The 18067-nt window shown below is 42.3% G+C and overlaps 3 protein-coding genes across 7 annotated transcripts in view; 2 read left to right on the forward strand and 1 right to left on the reverse strand.

Moving 5' to 3' along the window:
• MAPDA (N6-Methyl-AMP deaminase) overlaps positions 1-15309 on the reverse strand; it is a 47063-nt gene extending 31754 nt beyond the window's left edge. For 3 of the 5 annotated variants that reach the window (XM_084903700.1, XM_084903699.1, XM_084903697.1), the window contains exons 1-5: positions 14836-15309; positions 10139-10364; positions 9771-9901; positions 8619-8679; positions 4595-4682 (exon numbers count right to left, since the gene is read on the reverse strand). In XM_084903700.1, the coding sequence (XP_084759826.1) occupies positions 4595-4682; positions 8619-8679; positions 9771-9901; positions 10139-10201 (343 nt within the window). In that variant the 5' untranslated portion in view covers positions 10202-10364; positions 14836-15309. The remainder of the gene's footprint in view (positions 1-4594; positions 4683-8618; positions 8680-9770; positions 9902-10138; positions 10365-14835) is intronic. The other 2 variants (XM_084903698.1, XM_084903701.1) reach the window with 2 other exon arrangements.
• LOC311632539 (histone-lysine N-methyltransferase SETMAR-like) lies at positions 354-4600 on the forward strand. Its single transcript, XM_084904174.1, has 3 exons — positions 354-528; positions 1154-1253; positions 2374-4600. Exons 1-3 carry the CDS (start codon positions 522-524, stop codon positions 2573-2575), a joined length of 309 nt encoding a protein of 102 aa, XP_084760300.1. The 5' UTR covers positions 354-521; the 3' UTR covers positions 2576-4600.
• On the forward strand, positions 15129-17824 carry LCMT2 (leucine carboxyl methyltransferase 2; the record flags this gene model as incomplete). Its single annotated transcript, XM_084903191.1, has 1 exon — positions 15129-17824. One exon carries the CDS (start codon positions 15129-15131, stop codon positions 17184-17186), a length of 2058 nt encoding a protein of 685 aa, XP_084759317.1. The 3' UTR covers positions 17187-17824.
• Between the last annotated feature and the right edge of the window lie 243 nt (positions 17825-18067).

Below are 18067 nucleotides of genomic sequence, written 5' to 3' on the forward strand. Positions count from 1 at the left end.
ACAGGTGGGCAACGCAAGTGGCTAACTAGGCGGTGGGGGGATTCTAACTCAAGGATCTGATAAGAGAACCGGCGGGACCTTTTCGCTTCCGTCCCTCCAGCCCCATGTCCTACAGCCCCCACCATTCCCTCCGGGAGAGATGGTCGCTGTCCCGAGCCGTCCCCGCATGAGGTCACTGCCACTTCACGTGCTCCAGCCCGCGGAAGCGCCACATCGCCAGCCGCGCCCCTGGCCACACTCCGCCCACCCACCCACGTGACCTGTCTACTTTCTCCCCCCCCGGCCCGCTCGGAAGCCCCGCCCCCCGCGCGCCGGGCCAGAGAACTTCCCCGCCCCGGCCCAGGCTCTAGCGTGGCCCGCGGCCCCACGTGCTTCCTCCTGCCCAATGGAAGCCGGCGCCGGGCGCCAAGGGGCGGGGCGGAAAGAACGGCTCCGTTACGCCGCGAGAAAGGGGCGGGGCCTGCAACGTCGGAGCGAACAAAGGGACGCAACGGAGGGAGGTCGGAGTCGCTGCCGTCGCCATGACCTGTGAGCGCTGTGCCCCTCTCCTCTGGCCCTTTTCCCCGTGTCCACCCCGAGCGGCGCCGCCGAGTGCCGGCGCGGGCCTCCTCCTGGGTCCCCCAGGGAGGCCCCTTCCGGGAGCGCCCTTAGCGACCCTCACCCTCGGAGCCCGGAGCCCGGCCCTTACCCACCGCCACTTCTGGGGAAACACCCGCCCGCCCGCCCGCCCGCCCGCACGGGTCCGGCCCAGGGCCTCCCGGACCTCCCGCGGCGTGGGGAGAAGCCCTGAGTCTGGGGGGGAGGCCCAGAGCCCCTTACTCCAAGTCTCAGCCCAGCTCCCACAGGGACCCGGACCATTCACACACCCCCTCCCCACCTCCGGTCTGGGAGCCCACGCCGCCCCGAACCTCCAAACACGCCTCCCGCGGGCCCCTCGGGACGGTCTTTTCTCCACTGCAGTTTGCCCTGCCCCGTGGCAGCTCGGCCCCCTTCGCCCCACCCCGCCCCCCATCAGCCTCAGCCCGGGCCTGGGCCGGTGTCGGGACCCGGGGGATGAGGTCTTGGAACCCCACGGTGACCGGGGGAGGTTGGAGAGTCGTCGGTGTGTGGCCGGGAAGGCCCCCGCGGCTCACCGTTCACCTTTTTTCTTTAGGCGGTAACCAGCGCGAGCTCGCCCGCCAGAAGAACATGAAAAAGCAGAGCGACTCGGGTAAAGGGAAGCGCCGAGATGACGGGCTTTCTGCTGCCGCCAGGTAGCCCCTGGGAGGGGAGGGACGCTGGTGGGGCGAGGACTTGGGTTGGACCAGAAACAGAGCTACCTCAGGGCTGACATCTGAAGTAGTCGTGAGGGGCAGAGTGCATTGCTTCCTCTAGGGCTTTATTTCCTCCCCACGCTCCAGATCCTTAGCTCGCTGCCTTACAGGAAGGCACTGGGGCGGGGGCCTGCCCTAAATCTGGTCTCTGAGCACCCCTGGGTCTGACCTTAAGGGCAAGGGCAGGGAGCTTCACGTTTCAAATGCTCTAGTGGTTATGACAGCCCTGTACTTTGGGCCCTCCTCTACCAGGTAGAGGAATCCATAGGGACTTTTTTTCTGTAATTTTTGTCTTCCACCTAGACCTTAACACCATCCCAAGGATGGAGTTGAGGGCTTAAGAAGGAAGGCTCCAAGACCTAAGTTTATGCCCCTCTTCCTTATTCTTTCTCCATTTGTTTGCCTGCTTGAAAGTTGGCCCAAACATCCTGCTGCTCACCTACTTCCCACAGCCAGCTGCTTTCAGGTGTTCACATTCTCTTCTTTCAGTCCTCGTGGAATGAGGGTGGTTTTTGTCTTCCCACTTCCTTTGACCTCAAGATCAGGATTAAAAGCTGGGGTAGTCTCTCTGTTCCTTTCTTCCTGTGCTCTGGTTTGTTCTGGGGTTCTGGGCTTCTTATATCCCTGTGCCCAGGGCTGAACTGCTTATGTTTCTTTTTATCTCCAAGAGCAGAGCCAAGTATACCTTCAGTCCCTGTTGATCTTTCCCTGAACCACTGATCTCAGTGCTTCCTGAGCTGTTGACTTAGGAGTTAGCTCTTGAGTTGGGGTGAAGATGTAATGGTAGCTCTAGTGAGTCAGGTAACTGACTAGGGCATTAAGGGTATATTTAGGCACTTTTTCCAATTCAGACATAGTATTGCCTTCAGCCTAAATGAGGTAACTAGTAATAATTAATGGGGTCTAGTAATAATTAATGTCGTTTTAAAACATTCGTTTAAAATCTTGCTTGGCTTTGACTTGTATTGACATAACCTTCAAACACGTGGTATCTACAGAACGTGTGAAGTGCAATTAACAAGTTTTGCTTGAAAAAGTTTGTGTTTGGTTTTTGTTGCAGAACTAGGGCTAAGATGATGGCGGATGAAGAGCATATTCGGCACTGCATGCTTTACGAGTTCCAATTAGGAAGAAAAGCAAGTGAGGCTGCAGAAAACATCTGTAGTGCTCTTGGTCAAGATGCAGTTAGTGCCAGAAAATGCCAGCATTGGTTTGAGAAATTTCGCGAGGGAAATTTTTCGTTAGATGACAAGAGTGGTTGAGGCCGTGTGTCCAATTTTGATCAAGAAGCTCTTCAAGCTCTTTTGGTGCAAAATCCTCAAATTACCCAACAAGAGCTTGCGACAACTTTAAATTGTTCACAAAAAACAATTTCCAATCAATTGCGTGCACTTGGCAAAGTCCAAAAGTTTGGAAAATGGGTTCCTCATGAGTTGACCGACAACAACCGTAATCAAAGAGTCACAATTTGCAGTTCGCTCCTCTCTCGTCAAAACCGTTTGCCGTTTTTAGAGCAAATTGTTACCGGAGATGAAAAATGGGTGCTGTATGTTAATTTGAAAAGGCGGCCTCAATGGTTGGAGAAAAATGAGGCTCCACAGCCCACGCCAAAACCTGACTTGCATGCGAAAAAAGTGATGTTCTGTGCTTGGTGGAATTTTAAGGGAATTCTTCATTATGAACTTTTACCATCTAACCAAACCATTACAAGTGCAGTGTATAGTGCCCAATTGGAAAGGTTAGCCCAAGCTTTAAGAGAAAAAACCCGCGCTGATTAATCGGAAGGGCGTAATTCTTCACCACGATAACGCACGACCGCATACTGCAAGAATCACTGCTGAAAAACTGCGCCAGTTGGAATGGGAAGTTCTCCCTCAACCTGCATATTCTCTTGATATTGCCCCTTCCGATTACCATTTGTTTCGTTCTTTGCAAAACTTTCTTCTTGGAAAAAAATTTAATGAAGAATGCCTCAAAAATGCATTGACCGAATTTTTTGCATCAAAATCACAAGAATTTTACAACAGAGGGATTAAAATGCTTCCTGAGCGTTGGGCACAAGTAGTAGAAAACAACGGCAACTATATTGTTGATTAAATTTTGTTGTATGTTTAAATAAATTCGATTTAAAAAAAAAAAAAAGTATTAGAAAACGACATTAATTATTACTAGACCTAATATTCTGTTCAGTCATTTAACACTATCTTCTGAGCATACTTCCAATCATTATTTGAAACTATTTTTATTATTGCCTACCATTCCATTCCCCTATTGTTACATACTTAGGTTAAAACCTCTCTTTTGAATCTCCATTCAAAGAGCAACCTAGCTCTAATAATTGGTAGGTTTTTTTCTATCCTTTCCTCTCACTACCCTCACTAGCAAAACTTATAACTGATTCTGCAGTTAAAAAATGCAAGATAAGTCTCTTTTGCTTGCCCCAGTTGTCAACACTTACTTTACTATATGTAGTTGAAAAAATTTTACCCCCTGAATGGTGACTGGGCTATACATGTCAGGGTACAAGATGACCTGGTAGGATCACAAAATGCTAAGAGGGACCTAAAGATACTACATAATATCTCCTGATGTTATTCTTATGGAATTTTCTCCAGACAACATCCAGATCTGCTCATCTCCATTCAGAGGGGTTTTACCACATCACAGCTTGCTATTGACCAAAGACACTATTAGTCCCTGAGAAGTGACTGAATAACCTCATTTCAGTGATTGTTACAAAACATGATTCTGCATCTGCTCAGTGACATTGTTTCACAAGTGCTCTTGATTCAGGCAGCAAGAATTAGCCTGTTTAAGACAATGTCTATAAGGAGCAAATGTCTTTTTCTCAGAGTGAGAAAAACAAGAAAAACAAATGAACCCTGGACGATTTTGCTCAGTGGATAGAGCATCAGCCTGTGGACTGAGGGGTCATGGTGTGGGCTCGATTCCCAGTAGTGGACGTGCAGGAGGCATGCAAGCAATGATTCTCATCACGTGTTTCTCTCCCTCCCACTTCATCTTTGAAATTAAGAAAAAGAAAAACAAATGACATTTTGCAGGCCTTATTATTCTTCTTAAATAATACCTGAGTTAATTTTTTAAAGAATAACTTGCTCATTAATAATATGCATCATAAATGTACATCATAACATTTGGAATGTTAATTCTATTTTTACAATAGAATAAAAGTAAGTGCTTCATATTCTCAACTTGTAAACACATGAATGACCAAAGCACACAGAAAAGATTACATTGGCTGAGAAATAATTAAATTCTACCTGTAGCATTGTCTCTTCTGGGTGTGCTCCTTAGTTCCAGGTACTTGACACCATCATCTGCAAATTCTTTAATGACGTCTTTTGTGACCTGATAATAAAAGCAATGAACATAATATTGATAATGTTGGTGTTAAGTGCCAAATGCTACAACTTCATTTCACTCATTACATTTGTTTTTGGGAAATATGTTGGAAACCTTCCATGTGGTTAAGAATACCTGTTTTGCCACACCCCTGATAGAGACTGATAGAACTGCAAAATTTCCATTATCTCCCATCACCCCCTCATTTCCACATTAAATACAAATATGTGCATCATTCACACTTCTTGTTTTCTTCTCTCCTTTTTAACCATTTTTCTATTTCCTTGTGTTCATAACAGCAGTTTGATAAAACAGAGAAGGCAAAACTAAATCCAGTTAAAACCATCTATGAGTGTGTAGTACTAGAAAGAAACATATATGGAAATGAACAGCTAATGTGATTAGACATTAATGAATACAATTTCAAGTCATGACTTAAGATTCTTATTCAAGATATTTAGGAATACGTTGTATTTTTCATGAAATTCTTTAGGCAGGGTTAAATTTCCCCCAGCAGTATATAGGAAAATTCTTCGGCAAAGAAAGTGGGTGATAAATATGAGTCAAACTGTATCTAATTTAGCACAAATCTCAACAATCCAAAAATTACTAAATGACCAGGGTAAATGGTATCTGAAGGCTGATGATAGGTTTCCTTCTCTGCCATCAATCCTAAAAAATACCAGATACTGTATAATAGAAAAAGGACCAGGTTGGGGATATTGTAACAATGTGACTTACTCCTTACAGTTGGTATCCTAATCTTTTCTTAAAAAATCATCACTGGAGAATATATTTATTGATTTTAGAAAAAAGAAGGGGGAAAGAGAGATGAGAGGGAGGGAGGGAAGGGGGAGAGAGAGAGGGAGAGAAAGAAGAAGAGGTGAGAGAGAAACATATGTAAGAGAGAAACATTGATCCGATGCCTCCCATATGCACCCTGACCAGGATTGAATCCACAATCTACATATGTTCCCTGACCAGGAATCAACCCACAACCTTTTTGGTATACAGACAATGCTCCAACCAACTGAGCCACCCAGCTTGGGCAGTATCCTAATCCTAACCTGCTCTGACTATGTGTACATGAGCAGGCAAAAGGCAAAGGAACAGGGATTGGCTGGTTGTGCAGATAGTGCTTAACAAGGGAACTACCTTAGTGGATTTACTGCAATCCAAGGTCTGAGTCTCATCTTTTTCTTCTTTTAAATTAAAGCCAAAAATAAATTTATTATAATATAAATATAATGAAAGTCTAGAGCAGGGGTCCTCAAACTTTTTAAAGTGGGGGCCAGATCACGGTCCCTCAGAGAGCTGGAGGGCCGGACTATATGAACTACTAATTCCTACTGTAACACCTTGGCTGCGCTCACTGCCCAAAAAACCTGGCAGGCAGGATCAGACTCCCCTGGGGGCTGCATGTGGCCCGCGGGCCGTAGTTTGAAGACCCCTGGTCTAGAGGATCAGTCTCAGAGAGTATGTACAACAGCATTCAAAAATCACATGATACCCGTACACCGAGTGACACCACTGCTTCCTCCACCACCGAGCATGAGCTTGCAGCCTCTGCACACAAGACCCAGTGGCATTGCTTCTCTAGCCTGTTAACCAGGGAGTTCCCTTTTTAATTACGCAACGTACAACGGGCCCATACTCTTTCACTAGGACGTGTCAGTACGTCACACCCAGCGGACGTAATTTTATATTGTTATTTTATTTATTTATACTTAATTAAAATAAATATATATTTTTCGTTTATTTATATATAAAGCACAAAGGAAAATACAAAATTACAAATAGAAAAGAATACCAACAAAAAAATGGAAACATCGAATTGAAAATTATAAATTTTACAAACAATTATAAAGATTACAGCCGAAGCCGGTTTGGCTCAGCAGTAGAGCGTCGGTCTGTGGACTAAAAGGTCCCAGGTTCGACTCGGGCCAAGAGCATGTACATTGGTTGCGGGCACATCCCTGGTGGGGAGTGTGCAGGAGGCAGCTGGTGGATGTTTCTCTCTCATCGATGTTTCTAGCTCTCTCTCTCTCTCCCTTCCTCTCTGTAAGAAAATCAATAAAATATATTTTTTTAAAAATATCTCTAAGGGTGCAACATATATCTCAAGGACGTATTCATATGTCCTACCCGTTCCCGATAGTGTTTATGTTTGACGTATTTATAGGTCCCGCTCGGTTAATAGGCTAGGACTCCACATTGCTGCTTTTGTACGTCTCATCCCTGTAGGCTGAGGAACTTGCATCTTATCATTGCTCCAGGCCCAGCAATCCCAAGTCACTCTACCCCAGCTCCCAGGAGCCTAATGCAGAAGCCTATTTGTTTTGTTTTTTTGTTTGTTTGTTTGTTTTGTTTTTAAACATATTTTATTGATTTTTTACAGAGAGGAAGGGGAGAGGGATAGAGAGTTAGAAACATTGATGAGAGAGAAACATTGATCAGCTGCCTCCTGCATACCTCCTACTGGGGATGTGCCAGCAACCAAGGTACATGCCCTTGACCGGAATCGAACCTGGGACCTTTCAGTCCCCAGGCCGACGCTCTATCCACTGAGCCAAACTGGTTAGGGCCAGAAACCTATTTGTTAATGTGTATGCTAACAATGAGTATGAAGTGGCAATTCTTCTCAGTGGCTGAAGTGATCGTCTCTACCATTCAGGGTGCTCCATATCTTGGTGATGAGAAACCTGTGAAATCAAATGAAGGCTGCTGGCAATATATCAATAGTATGAGAGCAATGGAAGATTTATCTAGGCCACAGTGAGGCCTGTGGAGTCATCCCTACCCCACGTCCAAGAATACTTCCTTGGGGTCCACATCTGTGTCTGCCAGATTCAGCCCCGACTATAAATTCTTCTCGGGCAAGGACCATGTCAATCTGTCTTTATATTTCCCAGTCTCTAGTACTGGAACATTATGGGCATTCAGTCAACTTTTTTGAACTAAAGTTTTAGATTAACTCTCCTCCAAAAGGTGATTAATTTAGTGTTTATTGTGAGGATCAATCTTGGCCAAGGAGGAAAATTCTCTCTTGATCAGTCAAAAGTTAGCTCTCCAGAAATATAGGTTATACTTCTTACTTTGCATTTTTCTAAATGACCAGGGTAAACAATATCTAAAGGCTGAATGATTAAGAACACTGACAGGATTTTGTTTATCTTAATTTACAAGAATGACATTTTTTATTTTTATCCTTTTAAATATGTGTTTATTGATGTCAGGGAGGAAGGAAGAGAGAGATTAGAAACATCAGTGTTGAGAGAGAATCACTGACTTGCTGCCTCCTGCGCACCCCACACTGGGGATTGAGCCTGCAACCCAGGCATGTGCTCTAACTGGGAATTGAACCATGACTTCCTGGTTCATAGGTCGATGCTAAACCACTGAGCCACATCAGCTGAGCAAAGAGGACATTTTAAATGCCATCCTAATTAGATCAATGATACAGAAACCAGTCTTCCATATCATGGAAACTATAGTATCATAGAACTTCAGATAAGAGAACACAGATGTGTTCTTTAGTCCTACATTTTTAGAGGAAAGGTACAATTTCACTAGGAATTAATAATTTAATTTCTAGGCACTTCTTGAACTTCTTCACTCTCTATCACATCTAACCAGGCAGTGAAAAATCTTCCAAGCAATAGGGATAAAACCTTTCTGTCTATGGTCAAATATTATGAAAAACAGGACCAGATTTTCTCTATACAGTCTTCCATCTAACAGAAGATATTCACCTAATTCTTTCCTCATATATTTTCCAATGAACACAGGCTTTTGATATTAGTTCTTAAGCAAATGTCTTACATTGGTTTTAAAAAGAGTTGCCATAAAAAAGCAGAAAACATTTTTCATCAGACTCAATGCAACAAGAGGGTATAAATTACTTAATTTTTAGACTTATCTAAAAATTGCTTTATTTCTTACCATTAAAATATCTTCAGGGCTAGTAGTAAGCTGATGAATAATCTGAAACATCTGGAAACATCTATAACATGAATAAAACATTTTAAGATACTCTAGTCATCAAAAACTCAAGACAAATTCAGTAAGCAATTAAATAGATTTTAGTAATTACATAGAATATCCCAAAAAATGTATACACAGTGTGAATGATTATAAAGTTAGTGTTTATTAACATATAGTTCATTTTCAAAATTTAAAAGAATCTATAGAAATGAATAATTATTTCTGTCAACACCTGTTTTCAAACTGATGACCATTCTGGTCCAGGCACTGCTGATAACTTGAAGGAATGGAATCACAAACATCAAAAATAATATTGTTTGGTATCTGTGTGCCCTCAATCTTTTGTACCATAAATTTTATCTTTAAGTATCCCTATAAAAAAAGTCTAGGGGATAAATTTTCTTTGTTCAAAGCTTAGTCTGGCTTCATCCATTATTTCAAATTAGTTAAAATTAAAAAGGAATGAAAATTAATTAAATCTAAAAAGGAATGAAAATTAAAGTATGAAAAAATCATACTTTGAATGATTATAAAGGCAGTGTTTGTACTTCAACTGTGTTTTCAAATTTCCAGTAGCATTTTAGGATGAACTTCCTTTGTTCAAAGCATAGTCTGGCTGAAAAGAAAGAAACATCAATTGAGCTATCAGCTGTTGAAGTGTGTATACATGTTTTTAGGACATCCTATATATTTATAAATAACTACAGAATAGGTTTTTTGAAAATTATATTGATCTAAAAAGATCAATGACTGAAAAGAAAACATTACTGATATTTTTAAGTGGGATATACTAGTTTCCCTTCTCCACCACCACTCCCACCCTACCCACCATCCCCTGTTGGTAGGAGCGAATAGGAGATAAGTCAGTTTGCCTATACTTTTCAGTCTAAAGAATAGTCAATGTAGTACAACTTCATAAACAACATAAATCATTAAAAATATTATCAACAGTCAGATAGCTGGGAAAATTTTATGTCAAGTTATACTCTCCATACCACATAGCTACCTTATTACTTTAACTATTAAAATCTGAATTCTTACATACTATTTACAATCTCAAAATAGTGATAGAGAAAAAAGGGAGTGTGTCCACAATCTCCCCAAACTCACTCTTCTAAAGTTCTTTTCTTTCCTTTATCGATCATAGTCATTTGGTCATGGATTTTGAGACCTGGTTTCTTAGCTATTAATTTCTTCATGGTATTACAACTAATGGATCCATTCAAGTGGGCATGAAGTTCCTAACACAAAAGAATACAGTCAGTAAAAACATATTAAGTATCCACTAGATTCATAGCATCACACCGTGCACTTGATGTTTGCAATCTATAGTAGGCAAATTGCCTATTAGATTTAGCTATACAACTTTTAAAATTTATAAATTACAACAGTAAAATTCACTTTTCTTTTGTGAAAAGAAACAACACAGACTCATTATAATTAGCAACCACTCTAGAATTCTGTAGTTGAATTCTCACCACTTTAGGTAGTTCTGAGAAAAAGGTTCTCTTCCATTGTTCCTGGTCTTCTGCTTTCATCATGACTTAGCAGAATAAAAAGGTCTTTCTCCAAATACTCTTTGGGTATGAACAATACCATGCAGTTCAGTCAGTAAATTTTGTGGTCTTGCGTTTCCTTCAGATGGCTTTATTTCCACACATTTTTATAAAATTAGCTGAAATGTTGCTCGGGGTTCAGCTTCACCTATTTAAATAAATATTTACATTTTCAGATGTTGACATAATAGCAAAGAAACAGGACTTTTGTAAATTTATTCTTCAAAAGACGAAAAGTCCCTCCAAAGCTAATAAGCTAATAATATGAACTAGAAATAAGAAAAAGTAAGAGTGGATTACAATCTGCAATTCAGTTGGACATATTCCTTACTTAGTATTTTCTATAAAACTACTTCTAAAACTAGAAATTCATAAGGCCTATTTTAGGTAAAAAAAAAAAAAAAGTTTACATTCTGAATTGCTTAAAGTATATAAAGGAAGAGCAGAGGTGTTGGCTTCAGTGGGCATGGCTAGTCCTTTTACTAGTTTTCACAGTTTAGAAGTCAGTTAATCTCACAGCTTCAGTTTCCTTATTTGTAAAAAAGGGATAAAAGTGCAGAGTAGCTGTGAGGATTGATACAGTAACTTAAAATTCCCTTCTTGTATGCTCCCATGGACTCCAGTGACTACCTTTCACTCAGTGCTTTATCAAACTGTATTTCAATCACTGATTTACTTGTCTTCCTCACTAGACTATAAGCTTCCTAAGGACAAGGACTATGGCTAGAACCTATCACATTACAGGTGATAAATCTTAATTTGCCCTTCATCGCCAAAGGTGACTTATACATTAAGATAAAATTCCAAATGAAATTTAGTGATTTTCAAAGTAGCCACCTTGACTCTCTGGATTCTCACATATTATTAATGACGATGTTGATAATAATAGCAGTTTCCATTCAGAACCTGCCAGATAAGCACTTTCAATAATATAATATTTAATCTCACCAATAACCTTGCAAAATAAATATTTTTTATCACATTACTAATCTTTAAATTGATACTGAGAGGGGTAAATAAGTTACCAAGATATTAAGCTGGGCAATAAAGAATATAGATTGTACAGGACTGGACAAAGCCATAGTACCCATAGGAAGGCCAACTCAGCATGAGTTAAAAATGGCATTTCAATGAATTGAGCATTACCATATAGTAAGTGCTTAAATAGTAATTCATTTTAAAAAATGGACTATTTAATCAATATGTGTAAAATCTCTACTAAAGGACATAAAAGATGTCGTTAAAATGGGAAAATATACTTTATCTTACATAGGTAAAGTCAATTTTTTTAAAAAATATATTTTATTGATTTTGTACAGAAAGGAAGGGAGAGAGATAGAGAGTTAGAAACATCGATGAGAGAGAGTCATCAATCAGCTGCCTCCTGCACACCCCCTACTGGGGATATGCCCGCAACCAAGGTACATGCCCTTGACTGGAATTGAACCCGGGACCCTTCAGTCCCCAAGCCGATGCTCTATCCATTGAGCCAAACCGGTTTCGGCTAAAGTCAATTTTTCATAAATTGACTTATAAAGTAAATGTTAATGAAAATAATCTCAAAAGCATTCCTTAGAAATTGACTTTTAAAGTTCATGAAAGATTTAACTTATAAAATTATCCAGAAAAAAATATTGTGAATCTCAGAATAATAATACCTAATACTGGTGAAGGTCTAAGTAAAAGTTCTGGTGTGAACAGAACTTGGTGTGGTCTTTTTAGAAACCAAATTGGCTATATGTATCAACACACACACACACACACACATACACAAGCACACACACACACTGTTATCCAATAATTCTGTTAAGAATTTATTTTATATCTTATAGGATATATACAAATACATTTATTATAGTATTACTTATAATAACAAAAATTGGAAACCTAAATGTCCATCAGTAGGTACTGGCTAAATATATCTGTATATCTATATATTTATATCTATATCTATCTATATCTATCTATATCTATCTATATATATAAATATATATATATCTCCACTCAACTGAATATCTATGACTATATGGAAAGATTTCTATGATATGGTGTTATTACTAAAAAGTGGCAAAATACATGGTTTAGAAAGATGACATTTATGAATAAAGCATGTATGTACATATACACTCACACTCACACACATGCACACATTCTCTTTCATTTATTTATATCTTTATTCCTAAAACACGTGAAAGGGCACATAGAAAACTGTTACCCCTAGAATGTGGGTTGGAAGTGGCAAAGGCCAGAAGAGAGAATTTTATTTTATTTACCTTATATAGTTTTGTGCAATCTTGAGGTTTTACAACAAGCATGCAAAACTTGATTACTTTTTGAAGTAATTTTAATAAATTAAAATTTTCAATAATTGTAAAAATGTACTTAATTTCAATAAATTAACATTTAGAATACTTAACAAGTTATTTATTTAAAGGAATTGTTTATGGAATAATTATTTTTTAATATGGCAAAACAGCTTCATTATTATGAATTGTGAGAAAGAACTTTCATGGTTTGACAACAGCCTAAAAAAGCATTTAAGACATTTTATATAGCAGGCTGATAATAACGTACTCTAGGATCCTGACCTTATTTTGTGCCACATTCAAACCATTCTCCAGATTAACTTTTATTTATTTATTTATTTATTTATTTATTTATTTATTTAAATATATTTTATTGATTTTGTACAGAGAGGAAGGGAGAGAGAGAGATGGAGAGCTAGAAACATCTATGAGAGAGAGTCATCGACCAGCTGCCTCCTGTACACCCCCCACTGGGGATATGCCTGCAACCAAGGTACATGCCCTCGACCGGAATCAAACCTGGGTCCCTTCGGTCCCCAAGCCAATGCTCTATCCATCGAGCCAAACCGGTCTCGGCTCCAGATTAACTTTTAAATAGTTGTGAGTAAATTTACTGACCCACTGGCTACAATCCTATATAATAAAAGTGTAGTTTGCAAGTTGTCCCCTTGACCAGGAATTAGTCTGGGAGTTCGACCAGGGAGTGGGGTTGGCCCAGGGAGGGAGGGAGGCCCAGGCCGGTAGCAGCAGCAGCTAGTGACCCTAGCAGTGGGCCTCTAGTATTAATCTATTTCAAAGCCACAAAACAAGCACAATCTTTGCACACTTGAAAAAATTGTTTCACTGATCCTTGCCTAAGATACTTCTATCAACAATACCATTCCCTACCAAATTCAACTTTCCTGGTCTAGATTTTTTTTTTTTTTTTTTTTTTTAAGAGAGAGGAAGGGAGGAATAGAAACATCAATTGGCTGCCTCTTGCAGGCTCCCTAATGGGAATTGAACCCGAAACCATTGCATCCGCCCTGACGTGGAATGGATCCCATAATCTCTAGGTACATGGGTTAATGCTCAACCACTGAACCACACCAGCTTGGCCTTGGGCTGGATTTTGCAGTGAGAAGCTGAAAGGCAACACACTGAGATAAGACCTTTCTACATTTGTACTTACTGTTTATTAAGTTAGTGGCCAGATTATTATGATCTCTGGCCACTCAATGTGTGTGTGTATATATTTTAGAGGCCCGGTGAATGAATTCATGCATGGGTGGGGTCCCGCCAGCCTGGCCAGGGGGAGGGGACATGGGCGGTTGGCCCGCCTGCCTGCAGGTCGAACTCCTGGTTGAAGGGACAATTTGCATAATTAGCCTTTTATTATGTAAGATAAGATAATACACTGAGTGGCCAGTTTATTATATGTTCAGAGATCATAATAACCTGGCCACTCAGTGTATATTTCAGAGAGGAGTGGAGAGGGAGAGAGAGAAACATCAATGATGAGATAGAATCACTGACTGTCTGCCTTCTGCATGCCCCCTATTGGGGATGGAGCTTGCAACCCAGGCACGTGCCCTGGAATGAACCAGAGAACATTAAGTTCACAGGCTGATGCTCTATCCATGGAGCCAAACCAGCCAGAGCCATATTGCTTCAAGGTAACCACACATTTAGTCATATTGATTTTCTTCTCCTTCTCAGTCCCCAGCCACCAAATCCCAATTAATAAATTACAAGTCTCCTTAAACATCTCTGGAGGCAGTTTGCTACTGGTGATGATACCCACACACCCAACTCAGAAACTCGATGGTTACTATTTTAAACACCCAACAAGATTCAGACCATAACACGAGGGAACAATCACCTTTCCCTGTGATTTTCTTATTACCCTAGAATCACAGAATTTTGAAAGTAGAGGGGAATGACACTTTATAGCTGAGAAACTGGGGCTGAGTAATTTACTTATTGGCAGCTTAGCACAAAGCCAGGAATACAAGATAATCAATAGTATATATACCTATAGTATATATCTGCGGGGAATATTTTACTGTGTGAAACAACCACCTCTGTAAAGGTTTGCTAATTTTGCACCAGACTTCACTGACTTCTCAGGCTTAAGTGGGATCTCTTTTTGTAACAGTTAAAGCGCCAACTAAATTAGCACTAGTAGTTTATTATCCAAGGATCGACCCCTTCCTCTACTTGCCCATTTTATATTCATGTCCTTAAAGTTGCATTATGGTATTGAGAGGGATTATTATAAGGCGATGTAGACCTTTCCCGTCCACGTTCTGGCTGTCAGTCCCACAGACTCACCTCTTCAAGATTTCTGGCAAATTTGTAGCAGTGACAACCAGACCCTCCCAGACAGTTTACGTGTCCACAATAAGCCAGTCCGGGAGAATCAAAGAAGCCAATCAGTGGAACGTTAGCACAGACTACAACCCCCTTAATTCCAATCCGCGAGTCGCGCTCTTCCCGGAAGTGACGCACACTTTTCTCCGGAAGAGGGGTGGTACTTCCGTACGGAAGTCCTCGAGGTGCGTCACTAGAACGGAAGAGCAGCCCAGCTCCGTGACAGACTTGGGGCTCATGAGCACCTTCAGGCCATGGGTCCGCGGAGCCGCCAGCGTCGGGCGGGAGCAGTGCAGAGCACCAACGACAGCAGCGCCCTCAGCAAGAGTTCCCTGGCCGCGCGCGGGTACGTGCACGATACCTTCGCCGCGCTGCTAGTTCCGGGGACCGCCCGCCGCGCGCCGCTCATCCACCGCGGCTACTACGTCCGCGCACGCGCCGTGCGGCACTGCGTGCGCGCCTTCCTGGAACGCGCGTGCGCCGCCCCGGGAGCGCCTCGCGCCCAGATCCTGTCGCTGGGCGCCGGCTCGGACTCGCTTTATTTTCGCCTCAAAGCTGCAGGCCGCCTGTCCGGGGCTGCCGTCTGGGAGGTGGATTTTCCAGACGTGGCGCGGCGCAAAGCGGAGAGGATTAGAGAGACGCCGGAATTGTGTGCCTTAACCCGGCCTTTCCAGAGCGGGGACCCGGCCTCCGCGCTGTGCTTGGAGAGCTCGGACTACCACATCCTGGGCTTGGACTTGAGGCAGCTGGAGCGGTTGGACCAGGCCCTGACCGCCGCGGGCCTTGGGGAAGCCGCGCCCACTTTGCTCCTAGCTGAGGCCGTGCTGACCTACCTGGAACCCGATAACGCAGCGGCCCTCATCGCCTGGGCAGCCCAGCGGTTTCCTAATGCTCTTTTCGTCATCTACGAGCAGATGAGGCCGCATGATACCTTTGGCCTGTTCATGCAGCAACATTTTCAGCAGCTAAATTCTCCTCTGCATGGCCTGGACCGCTTTCCCGACGTGGAGTCCCAGCAGCACCGCTTCCTTCAGGCTGGCTGGGCTGCCTGCAGGGCCATGGACATGAATGAATTCTATCGCTGCTTTCTGCCCGCAGAAGAACGTCGGCGCGTGGAAAATCTTGAACCCTTTGACGAGTTTGAGGAGTGGCACCTGAAGTGCGCCCACTATTTCATTCTGGCCGCTTCTAAGGGGGACACTCTCTCCCAAATTCTGGTGCATTCATCCCCAGAGCTGTTTCCTCGGGTAGATCCTGCTTCCCCTTCAGGGATCCTCCTTGCCAATGTAGCCACTAGTGACAGCCAGAGCCCAAGCTTTAAGAGATATGGCCACGCCTCTGTCCTTTTGAGCCCAGGCATTCTCAGTGCAGGTGGATTTGGAGAGCAGGAGGGGCGGCATTGCCGAATGAGCAAGTTTCACTTTCTCTCAAGATACTGTGACTTGGAATGGAAAGGCAAACAAATAGGCAGTTGGGGGACTGAAGCTCAGTGGGATGGACGCCTTTATCACACCATGACAAGGCTTTCTGATACTCAGGTTCTGGTTCTGGGAGGGAGACTGTCCCCAGTAACTCCAGCCTTGGGGATTCTCCAGCTTAGTTTTTGTAAGAGTGAGGATGGTAGCACTGAGGATGTAAGTGTAATGGTAACAAAAGCTAGCACAGAAGAAGATTCCACTTTGTCGTGTTGGCGGCATTCAACAACAGAAGTGTCCTATGAAAATCAGAAATATTTGTTTGTATACGGGGGCCGAAGTGTGGCGGAACCTGTATTGAGTGACTGGCATTTTCTCCATGTGGAGTCAATGACTTGGGTCAAGGTCCCAGTGGAGGGTGATACACCTGAAGGTCGGCATTCCCACAGTGCCTGCAGCTGGCAAGGGGGAGTCCTTATTGCTGGAGGCCTGGGTGCTTCTGAGGAGCCATTGAGCTCTGTAGTCTTTCTGGAACCAATCACTTGTGGATTCCTCTGGAAATCAGTAGTTGTCCAGCCTCCCATTACCCCAAGGTACTCCCACACAGCTCATGTGCTTAATAAGAAGCTTCTACTGGTTGGAGGGGTCTGGATTCATTCCTCTTCAGTTCCTGGGGTGACTGTTATTGATTTGACTACAGGATTGAGCTCTGAGTATCAGATTGACACAACATGTGTATCGTGGCCACTAATGTTGCACAGTCATACCAGCATCCTCCTTCCTGAAGAGCAACAGCTCCTGCTCCTTGGGGGCGGTGGGAACTGCTTTTCGTTTGGCACCTACTTCAACCCCCATATAGTAACATTAGACCTTTCTTCCCTGAGTGCTGGGCAGTAAGGACTAGACTTGATATATTCAGGATCCACTAAAGTAGACAATAAAGGTTTCCACAAATAGGATTTGACTTTGGCTACAGATACTACCACACTCCCCTCCTTCTATTTTATTTTCACTATTATGTTAAAACACATACCATCACTCAGATGATACAAAAATAAAACCTAAGTAGGTCTATCTTAAGAGAGTGGTCATACAGTCCTAGAGGAGGAATTGGGGCCTATAGATCCCTATATCTAGTTGGTATTCCATTTTCTAATCTGTTTATCCATTTATTGAATTACAGTGACCTTTAATCTAAGTCAAGTGAAAAATTTCCCACTCCTACGCTTTGTGACTTGAGGTGGGGTACCTTGGAAAAAGTTCCACACAGATCCTTGGTAAGAATCTAAAGTTGAGTATAGTTGAAGGGGCATGGTATTGATCTCATTCTTCATGTATGAAACCTAAAAAGAACCCAGTTACAATTTGATTAAAGCATTGTGCTATTTAGTGCAGAAGAGAACTCTAGGATAGATTCAACAATAATATTTGTATATAACTATGGGAAAATATGCTTTTGTTCCATTTTTGTCACTGGTTCCATATTTATATATATTTATGAGTGCTTATAAATCAAATAATTGATACTTCAACTCTTTGTGTACATAATGTGATAATGTTTTGCTTCAACTCTACACTCCACCCTTCACTATGGTCTGTGCCCCAGGAGGCTGACCTTCATGGACTATATCAATGAGTTTTCTTGTCTTCTAGTTTCTGGTGAGTTCTACGAGTCATAGGCACCAGAGGGAGATGTAGGACAGGAAGAGTGAGGTAGGGTATTCTCAGTGTTTCTCCTACTAGTCTGCAAGTTGGCAGGGTCCCTTTTTTTTTTTTGG

Source organism: Pipistrellus hanaki (assembly GCF_964339955.1).
Source record: "Pipistrellus hanaki genome assembly, chromosome: 1".
In the NCBI taxonomy this organism is placed as follows: Eukaryota; Metazoa; Chordata; class Mammalia; order Chiroptera; family Vespertilionidae; genus Pipistrellus; species Pipistrellus hanaki.